Source organism: Pempheris klunzingeri, chromosome 10, assembly GCF_042242105.1.
Source record: "Pempheris klunzingeri isolate RE-2024b chromosome 10, fPemKlu1.hap1, whole genome shotgun sequence".
Taxonomy (NCBI): Eukaryota; Metazoa; Chordata; class Actinopteri; order Acropomatiformes; family Pempheridae; genus Pempheris; species Pempheris klunzingeri.
Window position 1 is genome coordinate 15,528,348 of NC_092021.1, and position 12,395 is coordinate 15,540,742.

The 12,395-nt window shown below is 40.3% G+C and overlaps 3 protein-coding genes across 4 annotated transcripts; all 3 read right to left on the reverse strand.

The window, feature by feature from the left end:
• Window positions 1-653: 653 nt before the first annotated feature.
• tra2b (transformer 2 beta homolog) lies at window positions 654-6,333 on the reverse strand. Of its 2 annotated transcripts, none has more exons than XM_070838663.1 (8): window positions 6,222-6,333; window positions 3,097-3,242; window positions 2,837-2,999; window positions 2,510-2,698; window positions 2,291-2,406; window positions 1,275-1,397; window positions 1,071-1,138; window positions 654-977 (listed from the first exon to the last, which is right to left on the reverse strand). In XM_070838663.1, exons 1-8 carry the CDS (start codon window positions 6,252-6,254, stop codon window positions 967-969), a joined length of 849 nt encoding a protein of 282 aa, XP_070694764.1. In that variant the 5' UTR covers window positions 6,255-6,333; the 3' UTR covers window positions 654-966. The 2 variants fall into 2 exon arrangements, with proteins under 2 accessions (XP_070694764.1, XP_070694763.1); XM_070838662.1 differs by having other exon boundaries at window positions 1,071-1,141.
• Window positions 6,334-7,887: 1,554 nt separating this feature from the next.
• hce2l1 (high choriolytic enzyme 2-like 1) lies at window positions 7,888-9,461 on the reverse strand. Its single transcript, XM_070838367.1, has 9 exons — window positions 9,390-9,461; window positions 9,256-9,307; window positions 9,098-9,157; window positions 8,865-9,017; window positions 8,663-8,780; window positions 8,390-8,568; window positions 8,206-8,287; window positions 7,988-8,112; window positions 7,888-7,901 (listed from the first exon to the last, which is right to left on the reverse strand). The coding sequence occupies exons 1-9, from the start codon at window positions 9,459-9,461 to the stop codon at window positions 7,888-7,890; spliced, it is 855 nt and encodes a 284-aa protein (XP_070694468.1).
• A 1,120-nt stretch (window positions 9,462-10,581) lies between these two features.
• On the reverse strand, window positions 10,582-12,342 carry hce2l2 (high choriolytic enzyme 2-like 2). Its single transcript, XM_070838368.1, has 9 exons — window positions 12,283-12,342; window positions 12,142-12,184; window positions 11,995-12,057; window positions 11,758-11,913; window positions 11,528-11,645; window positions 11,181-11,359; window positions 10,923-11,004; window positions 10,709-10,842; window positions 10,582-10,601 (listed from the first exon to the last, which is right to left on the reverse strand). The coding sequence occupies exons 1-9, from the start codon at window positions 12,340-12,342 to the stop codon at window positions 10,582-10,584; spliced, it is 855 nt and encodes a 284-aa protein (XP_070694469.1).
• Between the last annotated feature and the right edge of the window lie 53 nt (window positions 12,343-12,395).

Consider the following 12,395-nt stretch of genomic DNA (forward strand, 5'->3'; position numbering starts at 1 on the left):
GAAGTTCGGACTCTGCTGTGGCCAGTAGGGGTAGATGTTGGACTGCCACATGCTGCTCGGCCGGTCTTGCTTCACCACAGGGGGACTTGTAGTTAAAACGATGTAGGCTACTTGGTGGCAAAAAAAATAAATACATGAAAAAAGTTGTAATCTTGTGTCTGCCTGACTGATAATCAGTGTCCTTTACATTACAGATTTAGATCTTCTAGTCAGGGAATATTAGCTTGATAATCAGACATAACTGCTGATTAATTTCACATTATATTACATTAAATTATCTGAGCTGCTGAAAAAATGTGGGCAAAATTCAAAGGTTTGTAACTTAGTTGAGGGAATAAGTGACTTAATATTTTCCACAGGGGTCATTAAATAAGAGGGAACCTTATTAAGACATTTAGACAAACGCTCATCATTCAGTTCATCAGTTGGATGAATCATGTCAAAATTCTAGTGTATTTCAAGCAATGGGCTGTTTTGTTAGAATGAGTTTGCATTGCTAAAGCTGAGAGAGCTAAAATTCGGTAGAAATAAGCACATAATGCGACAAGGTGACGGCTGTATCAAAGCCTTCATCCTCTGGTTTGCATTATTATAATAACCGCCTTTCAACAGCAGGTTAACGAAACTGTTGTTAGGAAGGACAGGAGTCAAGGTGAAAAAGTGAATATTCCTTTTAATCTGTTCAAAGATGATTTTCCACTCAATTTGTATACAAAAACTGAAAACATTAATATTTTATGGCAGATGTCACCTGTATGTTTAAAATTAATAGCACGAGGGGACAACTTCAGTCCTGTCACATGATGCTGCTTCACAACTGATCTCAGCATACATTTACCGGTACATGTACACTGTACTTTTGCAAACAGAAGTGTGATGATCGCCTTAAGAAAGAAGATTTATTCTGAAATCAATCATACCACGCAGAAACATTTCCTGTGCTTAGGAAGAGGAGGGACGTGACGTTCAATAGCGACCTATAAAACAAAACAGTCATAAGAGAAACCCCAAAACACTGAAACCTGTTGAAATCAAACAGCTGATATTATATTTTAAAAAAAAGGACTCACGAGGAGAATAAGACCGTGACCTGGACCGAGACCTGTAAGCCCCTCTGTAGTACGGTGATGGAGATCGCCTTCTGAAACAAGACAAGATTAACACCTTTTTTTTTTCATTTTTATCAACTTCAGAGGTTATTTTAAAAGAAATGTCACAAATTGAGAATCAGTATGATAATCCCAATGATACTGGGAAAAGACTGGGACAGTCACCTGTATGATCTGTAGTAGTCCCTGTCGTCATAGCGATCGTAGCCGCCCCTGTCGTATCCGCGATCATATCCGCGGTCGTAGTCACGTGAATAACGTCGAGGACCGCTTGGACCACCTCCACCGCTGCACAGAGGACGATATGTAGTTGAGATTTTGTTTGGGTTTTAAGGAGCGTCCACTCAAAATCTGTCTTTCAAGTCTGCTGTTAATAACTCTCTCTGAGCAGAACTGTGGTCAGGACATAACACACTGAAGAGGAAGCTTTTTTTTTAAATGTACTTAAATGTACTTTATAACTATGTTTCATAACAAATACAGAACCTTCCCTAATTGAGGTTTTAAGATTACTCAGGAAACAACATGAACCTACTACCCATTTTGTATGATTAGGTGTAATTTTCAGCCAAAATAGGATTTTTTTTTTTAAATAAACTGAATTTAAAAACACCTCCAGTTCACTAATCTGTGTTACTTCTGCCTGACTGAATTCTGTATCTGTTACAGTATCAACAAACTACACCTACACTACACCTGGAAGTTGCAGGAGATCTGTTCTCAGTTTATTGTGTTACTTCGATTTAGGTGTACAGTTCAGGAGGAAGTGATTACCCACCTCTGACTATACACTTCTAAAGTTACACAACTACAGTTCTTTTCTAGTTCAATTTGTCACTTCAATTAAAGTGAATTTAAAGTAACCAGAGCTGAATCAATTCACTGCTTATGGATGCAGCCCAAAAGTATCCACCTTCCCAATATTGTGCTTTTTAATCACTGTTTGTGAGAAGTATACGGATGACCGGGCTGTGCAGCACTCAACTGAAGTTAACGTATCCCCAAGATGAAGTGGATCATTTTGATTTCCACGTTTTCAGTAGATTAGATTGTACGACGACAAAGTCTAATGTGGCCAAAACTTGCTCTCCAAATGCATGGCATTATTTTAGCGTAGTGAGCAAAAGGCAATGACATCATCAGATCATATCTAATGTTCACGTATCTTTCAGAGGGCTTACTATGTGGGCCGGCCCATATATATTCCAGGGGTTGGGGTGTGAGGCCTCTTTGTGATGGAGAAGTCCACCCTAATCCTTCGGCCATCTAGCTCCATGCCATTGGCTCGTTCCTTTGCCTGACAGCGAACATGAAACATATAAATTACCTCTTTAGGTAATTTATATAATAATCCAAGAAACAGGTTTGATGGGGGCCTTTGTCAACTCGTGTTCTTATACCTCTTTAGCGTCCTCTTTGTTCTCGAAGTAAACGAAAGAAAAGCCCCTGGAGCGCCTCGACTGCTGGTCGTACACGATACAGACATCCGCCAGAGGGCCGTATTTGGAGAAGACTTCCCTCAGATCCCTCTCTGTGGTGTACAAGCTCAGGCCGAACACTCCCAGGCAACAGTTTGGATCTGGATTAGCCTGCAATTTTAAAGCTATTATGATGATATGATGTTGTATGATGTGTGATATGTTCAGACATACAGCAAGAAAACAGATAGAGATGATTTAATTCTTAAATATGACGTCTTTTAAGGAGAGGGGCCATTAAACACTTACGCGGTTGCCGATGTGCCTGCGGCGGTTGGACATAGGTGAGCGGCTATGGCTCCTGCGCCTGCGCTCTCCGCTGTATGACCTACTGTGAGATTGGCGGCGATAGGACCTTGAGCGGGAGCGCGACCGGCTATAGTGTCTGCGTGAGCCACGGTGGGAATGGGACCTGTGAAGACAGAAAGACAGAAAGACTTTCACATTGGCTCTGTAGTCACTGTATTCACATACACAGACATCTACACTTGCAGTCAGTCAACACTCACCCAGATTTCGACCTGGACCGAGACCGAGATTTAGAGCGGGAGTGGCGGGAACCTTCTTTTGAACAGGGAGGCGAATGAGCCGGGGAGCGGCTTGCCGACTTCCCCGAGCCCCTGGGACTCACACTCCTGGATGCAGAGTGAGACCCCTTGAACGAACCACACACCTCTTATCAGCACCAATGAGAGGACAAACTGAGAAATTTGCCTAAATAGTTTTATGTAGTAAAGAATCAAAACAATCCTGTGGATAGTACAGAAAAGAACAGAATTTCAAATTGTGAATTAGGAACGCAGGTCAATGCCATGTTTATAACCCTGGGTAATATGACTTCAAGATTATCAAATAATGATTACATTAGTCAATATAAACAAACATGTCAACATGATGAAAAAACAGGAATGTATCAGTTGTGCAGAAATTAGAATCATTTAAATGAATGTGTGTTGAATTCAATAACAAGAGCATGCACGCATTTGACAAACAGACCAGAAAATTACTTAGCGCAGTGACCTCAGCTTCCTTAACTTCATTTCTGTAACTTCATTACTTCACATTATTCTTCTTTCTTCAATTGTCTGACTTCTTCTTACTTCCCCCTTCTCACACACTGCCCACACTTCTTCCCTCCTCATGTTTTAGCATGCACTCAACAATTCATCTTCACACATCTGAGCTTCGTATTACTGAAAAAAAAAAGTGGACATGAGACTTCTTCCATATTTTCTTCGTCCAACCTTAACCTTCATGAAAAAGAAAAGGATGAAGAATATATGACGACAATTAAAACTGCACCCTCAATCAACGTTGAATGTGTTATTATGACATGCAGGGGAATGTTCAAGACCACATTACAAAATTCTTAAAAATCCTAAAATGTTAATTCTATAGACATTTTTTTTTATCACTTTCAGTGGTTCGACATTCACTGTTATATCCAATCAGCCACTTTCACTTAGAAGTGTGCATTTAGATAAAAAAAAACAAAAACATTAATAACAGGAGGTGTGACAATCGGATCTGCTACAAAAACTGAAAAATATAAGCACATAGACAAATGTTCATTGAATTTTTTTCAGGCTGGTTGTATTTTGTCACTTTGATTGTGTCAGAAATGTGTGGCCATCTGCATCAGGAGAACACAACAATGCACGTCCTATACACACACATTCACAAGATGGTATACAATAAGTGAGCTATGATTATATGATTCCTTTTCATTATTGCATTTCTTTGGCAACAATAGCTTGTGTCCTTTCTTAAATGGATCCTGTTGGCAAGGTTTCTGTGAAGTGGCCTCTAAGACATGAAAGTGAATTCTCAAACCACTGAATGTAAATGATATATACTCAAGATAACATTTTGAAATAATTCTCAGGTGGCTCGAACAACCTCAAGATGCTGCTGCCACTCATTTGTATTGCCTTGCATCACTAGCACTGAGACGGCAGACATGAAACCTTGGGATAGACGCACCAAGACTAAAGACTACAGTCCTTTAAAAAGAGAACCTGTTTGAACACTATAGCACACTAAAAAATATATAGTCTTTGTTGGCTTGTAAGCGTTCATTTACTTACACAAAGAAAAAAGGAAAAATGGGGAAGTAACTGATGCTCAACTGTAAGAGGAAAGAGGAATTCCAAAAAATATTTGATTGATTTTAATGTGCCATCTTCCTCTATCTTGTTCAGCAAACTGCCTCCGCATACCTCATTGTGATCACAACATTTGAGGTTTCCCCTTAAGGCAATACAGACACAAGATCAATTCCAAATGATTGCACTGTGAAGCCAGTGTGCAAAAAAGAAATTGCAACCAGTGCACACTGCAAGTCAATGGGCGGCGTGGGCATCGGGCAACAGTGTCTATTTGAATGCTTTTGTCTAACAATGCTGAAGAACACTTTTCACAGCCACAGGCACCCTGAACCCTTCCACTGTGGGGTTGAGAACCAGCTGCTTCACATGCAAAGTCGTCCTCAGACACATACAGACATTTTGTTTTTTACTTTGAATACACTATATCGTTATGAACTAATCTTGTCTCTTTGCTCCTCATCTGTCAACACTGTCAAAGTACAAGCAGGACAAAATTCAAAGACATAAGACGCTAAAATAGAAATGTCTGACCATTACAGGACTGAGCATGCGGTTTTTAACTAGTAAAGCCAGTATACTGGGTATACCATCATAGAGTGGCTTTTAACCACAGCAGGCTGCTGTCACTTCTCTCAAGTCTGCAGACACACTGGCAAGAATCTAACATGTTAACATGGCGACCTGCTACTTACAGTATGGCATCAGTATCTTTCCAGGCTGTAACGCCAGGGAGTTTAGCATTGATATAACAGGGCTGAGTTAGCGAGGCAATACAAATGAGGGAGAATAAATCTCGAGGCCGTTCACTTTAAATGGTTTCAATGTTTTACACCAGTATGTTGCCTGACTGGCACAAGTTGCCTCGCTCCTAAATGAAAGAAACCATAGTGATATTTAACGATTAATGTTAATGTTGGCAAATGTGCATCCAAATTCAACCGAGATCTTATTTAGCTTACAACAACATTGCACTTATCAAAGTTTATTTTGCCAATTTCTTCTGGAGAATTAACTTAATGAAGGCAGAAATTTCAACACATTTTACTCGTCTGGCTGCTTTTCTAAAGCTAATTATCAACGTAGCTGCAACTATGACGATAGTTGGTGTTAAAATCAGATCTTTGTTGTGATTATGCACAGGTTTGGGGTTTTTTGCTAAAGTTGACATCAACATGGCAAACACACACACACACACACACACACACACACACACACACACATCACACCACACACAGGTCTGGGGCCTAGCTAGCTAACATTGGTAAGCTAGCATTTGCCTGCCCGCTAGCTAGCTAAGGGATATCAGTAGACTCTATTGTTTAAATGTAGTAAAGTTTACTAATGCCTGTGTTTTGTAGAATAACGGACACTCTAGTAAAACAGTCTGTAGAGTTGAGCTACCGTTAGCTAGCTATCGTCAGGTAACCACCATTAGCCAACATATGAAGACCACAATAGATGTGTTCTCTTCATGTACGTAAACTACAAAAAACGTAACAATCAAAGCCTCCAGAGCTCATACGTACCCGCTCGCCGTAACCCTTGTCGTTATCGCTCATTTTTAGTGACAATGAGTATCTAAAAATGAGAGTTTTATGCACCGCCGCGGTGCTAACCAGCTAGCTGGCTACAATCTACTGTGTGTGTGTGTGTGTGTGTGTGTGTGTGTGTGTGTGTGTGTGCAAATGTAAATGTTAGTTCCTCCCGGAGTTAAAGAGGAGACTTCATGACTTAGTAAGTAATAATATGGACATGGAGCTTTATACAAAGTTTGCTGAAATAGTTTTTAGTATTCAAACTTCATATTCAATCACTCTGAAACAAAGTGTGGGGACAACAGTTAGGAGGAGACTGTAACTTATCAATCATTTCAATCTTTTACCCTGAGGGATTTACTGCCAACCAAAAGACCAACAGCGAATTGTCCACTGAAATGAGAGTTAAAATTCAGATGTAATGAGATGTAATGCTTATTCAGCCATCTTAATAACCAACAACCTTAACAACAACAACCAGGAGCCCACTGCCTGCACTGATGAGTCGTTTTTAATACTCAACCTACTTTTTTTGTACTTGGTTAAAGTCACTTATCAAGAAGTATAAGAAGATATCTGTGCATTAATTTCATTTCATAGTATTTTTTATAGTGTTCTGTTTAAGCGAGGTATCTAAGATTTTACTTTAATAACATCATTGGAAGTATTGATCATGATAATTACAAATAATTACTTCTTAAAAGATGTTCACCTACTGTCGATCGTTGCTTCATAATTTCACGCTCTCACCTGGAGCCAATAAAACAGTGTTTTGGAGGATAGAAGATTTTTCACACATTGTCAGCGCTGGGAACGCATGACATTAGCACCATATGAGTGTTAATTGTCTGCTCCTCATCTGTTTCCTGTTTCTTTGCTTTTCTTCTTTTTTTCTCTTCCACTGCTGTTTTGTTTAGGCAGTGAAGAGCCGTCATAGCTACTGAAAGCGCTACTTTCTGGATTATAAGGTAGCAGAAAAGCACCAGTGGTGCAAATAATGTTTGTTTTTGTTTGATTTGTCTGATTTATAAGTACCGATTGCAGGGTTTAATGCAGCGAAAGTGTAAGTTAAAAATAACCAATTTATTGTTTTATTTTGTATTCATAAAACCCTTAATAAAGTGTGCAAATGCATGTGAAGAGATCTGACATATTCACACAGATCTGAAGAGAAATGGATAATCTTATCAGACTGAAATTCAGTAATACTGTATATATGTTCCACCTAAAAGCAGTATCAGAAACCCACGATGCAATGGACCACAATGCAAGACAGATTTGACAAAAGATGTGCTAGCCATGACACTTACTGTTGCGTTTTTCTTTATTCAAAGTGAACAGAAGCTGAGAGGGATGCAGCAATCTAACAAAATGATTCAGAGACTGGTTGCGATGATCTGATTTGAACTTATCGTAGTGCTGTTGTTACTGTATATTAGGGAAATGCAGCTTTCTAATACTTAGTTGCCCCTTTATGTCAACTTATCACACGTTTATTGCAGATTGGATTGCACTCTATGAATTAAATTGTTATGAAGTCATGTTGCCCAAATAATCTACTCAAGACCAGAAGTTATAATCAACAATTTCCCACATCTAACGTGGCCCAAGAGCAGATTTTAACAGAATATGACAGCATGTATCACTGTGGATCCAGTTACTCGTTGGCACCTGTAGTGGACGGTAAAGAGACAATATAATCAGTCATTTTGAATGTATTTTTTTATTTTAGTAAGTATATGTGTAAGTTCACCTACCACAGTTGTACAGGACGTTTATTTTGTGAAGATCTAAAGCACTGGGGCCATCTCGCTGGCCAATGGGAATGTAAGGATCTGGTTTGGGGATTATTGTTGGTCCGCCATCTTCCGAGAAGGCATATCTGAATGAAAAATACATGAAGTGTATAAGGTGTTGTGATGCCCCAGCAGAACATGCAAAAGCTATAATAATGTTGCCTCAAAGAGCAGCTCACCTTCCATAATGCATGACAGAGTTGTAGTCATATGGACTGTTGAGATTGTTTGTCAGCTGTTTCCTGAAGTTATGCATTTGTTCTGGCAAAACGTAAAAAATAAAGGACACGCAACTCAGACGGTGACACAAGGGCTAACTGGACAATGCAATAACAATGTTGGGAGGTGATCACTCATCCTCACCTGGTATGATGTTTTTCCATACAATTGTCACATGGTGGTCTCTGTCGGAGCGAGACTGCTCATGTACAAAGCCAAGGGCGTGCATGAACTCGTGGGCAGCCACCCCCGACCACATGCACCCAGGAGTCTGCAGCGACAGGGTCTGGCTTCCTCCAGTCTGTCCCAGAAACGACCAGCAGCTTGGGGTGCAGAACAGAAATGGCATGTGTCCACATCAAGAATCACATGCACAGTAAATTGTAAGCCAGGTATTGCAGTAGCAGTCATACTCACCCATATCTAGGCTGAATATCGAGGAAGCTGGCTTCATGAGTGCGTGGAACAAATTTAACACATGTTCCGGAGGAAATGTCTTGCATCCCATTTTCTACAGTGATTCTGTCCATGTCGTCTACCATAAAATAAAATAAGTTATTCAGGAAGCTTTAAACTCCCAAAGCCTTTGCAACTCTTCTTTAAATCTATGAATTCTTACCATATAGTGGCGAGAGGATGTACGGTACATAAACAAATCCATCAATTGATTTAGGCCACAGACAGGCATTGCCAGGGCAGGTTATGGCGCTCCGTACATATGAACTGGCGATATCTCCCTCTCTGATTGTCAGCCCCCGTGGAGCTCGCAACTCTGGTTGGAGATAAAACATTTCATTGAGTACAGAACATACTAAAAAACAACCATTATATAATTCACAGACCAAAACTTACTGCTATTGACTTCCAGGATTTGATCCATTGCGTTCATTTCATCACGGTTCGAAATTTCATCTGCACACAAAAATTAAAGAAAGATTTAATAGTCTTCCCCTATTTTCCATCACATCAATGATGAAGTACATGTAAAATCAACTTTTTCAAGAGCCCACCTGAGTATTTCCTTTTCAACCTCACCTTTCCTTCATGCACTTCGGTAGAATTCTGTAATGAAAATGTAGATTATAATACATTTTGGCTGTAAAGCATGACAAAACTAAAAGGGGCATTTTCTCTTGGTACTGACCTTAACAGGTAGAGTGTGTGCCTGGGCCAGCAAGCCAAACAAGATAGCCAGAAAGATCATGGTAGAGTGCATTGTTGTGTTTCTGACTGGTGCACCAGTCACAGTCCGTTGTCTTCCTGTGCACGAGCTAAATGGACTCCTCACCTCCATCGAATCTATATACCCACTTCTCCTCCGGTGCCCTGTACTGATTGGACACGTGTTCTATGATGAAGCATGATTAAGACCCCTCATCATCCAGTGTGTGTAATTTACTCAAGTCCACTGCTGATCCGTAACAGGTGGTCCTGATGCTGACCTTCGCCTGGGCTCTGTACTTAGCGCATGTAAGATTCAGCACTTTCAGAAATGAGACACTTAAGGGTGTTTTGCTGTTGGATGCGCTACAACTCAGCAGTTGTTCTCGAGAGAATAACTGTCCGCCCAGTCCAGCAGACCGGCAATTTGTGTCTGACTGTACTGCCAACCAGTGATTTTGTGATAAACTATCGAGTTGATAACTGTCCTGACAACATTCATTTTGTCACACAGATAAATATATAAAAACAAAACCTTCTCCTTCTCCAAATATAATCTCTACTTTTATCAAGGGGCCAATTTGAAGGGCAACGACTGAGGGAAGAATACCACGTGTTAACAGTTTAGAAAATCTTATATGATATGTAACATTTCTGTATCTTAGTGAAGGGCGCGTGGTTTCAAATATGGATCCTCTGATGTGTCATCATGCCATAAACCGGTTCTTTATTAATCCAGGTAAGTGTTTCCTTCAGTCTTCCTCTGATCAAAACATGCTATAAACTATTTCTCTTTGTTTCTCTTGTTTAATGTGATCAAATGAGCCATGCTTTAATTCTTCAAAAACCTTCTTTTTCTGTACTATCATGCATGTGCGCAAGTTGGATTACTTTTTCTTCACATTCAAGTTCTAAGTAGTTACTTCTGCTGTATGCTGTCTTGGGTGGTTACCATCTGGTGTTTCTACTCCTGTTTTCCCTCTTAACTACGTCAAAAGTTTCTCCATCTTCTCAACAACATCAGTGACACATCTCGTTTAAACGCATCATTGCGTGCACACAGAGGAGATGCTGGTAGAAAGCTTGAATCAATCTTTATTGAAATTCCATGGTTTAACATTAGTTTATTAGAGTAGCTCTCAGTACATTCCCGTTCCACCCAAGGTCAGTTTTGGTTAGTAATCATCCTTGCTACCTGTGGAGGGAGACAGAAAGAGTGTCATGTCTATGTATTATTTTGTAGTACACTTTGCTTTCTTGCTCTAAAATAAGTGAGGTTAGTTCAGGAGGTTCAGTACCAACCACACTTATAAAGCCTGTTGATTTTCAGCTTGTCAATGTGGCTGAGAGTCGATGCCTGGCCCAGCTTTATGTCCTTGCTGTTTCTGCCGCTCTTGGGAACGATGGTTGGCTCCCCATCCTGAGAGTAGGCATACCTACATGTACACGTATTATAAGTAAAATTACAAGGCATGAACCACATTATAATATACTGAGTAATCAAATTATTACTTACATCCCAAAGTGCATGATTGAGCCATAGTCATACGGCAGGTTCAGACTGTCAGTCTTGAATTTCTCAAAGTTCCTCAACCGATCTATTGGGAGATATTTTATACTTAAAACATATTTTATACTAATTATTTATGAGCATTCATTTTGTTGTTTACAGCACTTTACATCTACAGTCAATTACAAACGTTAAACTTTGATTTACCGCTTGTGGAGATCTCATTCCCCAGTGCCTCCCCCCTTCCCGCCCCTTTGAAATTACCCCTCCAAATGTTTGGCCACATGATGGTGACATAGCTGTCCCGGTCGAAGCGGGACTGCTCGTGCACAAAGCCCAGGGCATGCATGAATTCATGGGAAATCACTCCAACCCGGAGGCAGTCAGGACTCTGGAGAGACACCGTCTGTCTTCCACCACGCACACCAAGGTAGGACCAACACCTGGACTCACAGCACATATCATTAGAACAACTTAAAGGAGAGAATTTAGTGCAGCAATGTAGAGGAAGGAAGTGAATATTAAATGATAACTGAAGGTTTATCCATTTATTATAGACTCAAAAAAAAACTGCTGCCTCTCACATTTTTAAAACAAAGACGACCACTCACCCGGACTTTGGCTGGATGTCGATGTAGTCTCTCTGATGAGTCCAAGGAACAAACCGCACACAGGTACCTTCCTCTATGTTCTCCATCCCTTTCTTTATCAGCTTTGTCTCCATTTCAGCTGTTCGTTTACATAAGCAGGGAACAAAAACCATCAAATACAAAGTTGGTGAATCTCAAAAAGTATCAGACTGTTTGTGTGCATTTACATTTAGAGGACTAGAATAACGTACCATATTCAGGTGAGAGCTTATATGCAATGTAGACATGTCCATCCACTGACTTGGACCAGAGGCAGCTACGAGCAAAGCAGACTTTAGAGCGCCGTCCAGAAGAAACAGCAATGTCTCCCTCTCTGAGACTGGTAGCGCCGTCTATTATTCTGGAAGCTGAGACAGAAATATGGGAGAATTCAATCATTTTGGATAAAGCAGCAGGAGCTCATTTGTAACAGTATTTGTGTAACTTACCTTGGACCTCATTAGCTTTAATGATTTCATCCATTGCTGTAGCACCATCATGTTCTTCGCGTTCTGAAAAAGAAGAGTTTTCAGCGTGTGTTTTTACTGATGTGACACTTTGATTAGCATTTTAGGTCAAATCAAAATTGCATTTACCTTTATAGCCAATGGGGCCCCATTTTGGGCTGAACAAAAATTTCTGCAAGAAAGGTGGACAAAGTTGTTGGGCAAGTGTTTCGCAGTATGTTGCTGAATTTGTTAAAATCGCAGTCCCACTTCAATCCTATGCATATTTACCTGAGCGTGCGCTGCAGAGAGATAGGTGGAAACCATGCACAAGAGGATAATCCGCTCCATCTTTGCCAGTCAGTTTGTCTTCACTGTTGCCATTTTACCTGCACACACACCTA

Bases quoted from the DNA above. Each gene is read 5' to 3' on its own strand.
- tra2b (XM_070838662.1), bottom strand. From the start codon at position 6,254: ATGAGCGATAACGACAAGGGTTACGGCGAGCGG. The intron at 3,000-3,096 runs GTGAGTGTTGAC...CTGTCTTCACAG, and splicing joins CGGTCCAGGTCGAAATCTGG to GTCCCATTCCCACCGTGGCT. The intron at 1,142-1,274 runs GTGACTGTCCCA...GTCTTGTTTCAG, and splicing joins GACTACTACAGATCATACAG to AAGGCGATCTCCATCACCGT.
- hce2l1 (XM_070838367.1), bottom strand. From the start codon at position 9,461: ATGCACTCTACCATGATCTTTCTGGCTATCTTGTTTGGCTTGCTGGCC. The intron at 9,018-9,097 runs GTAAGTTTTGGT...ATCTCCAACCAG, and splicing joins AATCCTGGAAGTCAATAGCA to AGTTGCGAGCTCCACGGGGG. The intron at 8,781-8,864 runs GTAAGAATTCAT...ATTTTATGGTAG, and splicing joins CATCCTCTCGCCACTATATG to ACGACATGGACAGAATCACT.
- hce2l2 (XM_070838368.1), bottom strand. From the start codon at position 12,342: ATGGAGCGGATTATCCTCTTGTGCATGGTTTCCACCTATCTCTCTGCA. The intron at 12,185-12,282 runs GTAAATATGCAT...CCTTTCTTGCAG, and splicing joins TCTCTGCAGCGCACGCTCAG to AAATTTTTGTTCAGCCCAAA. The intron at 10,602-10,708 runs GTTGGTACTGAA...CTCCCTCCACAG, and splicing joins CAACAGGCTTTATAAGTGTG to GTAGCAAGGATGATTACTAA.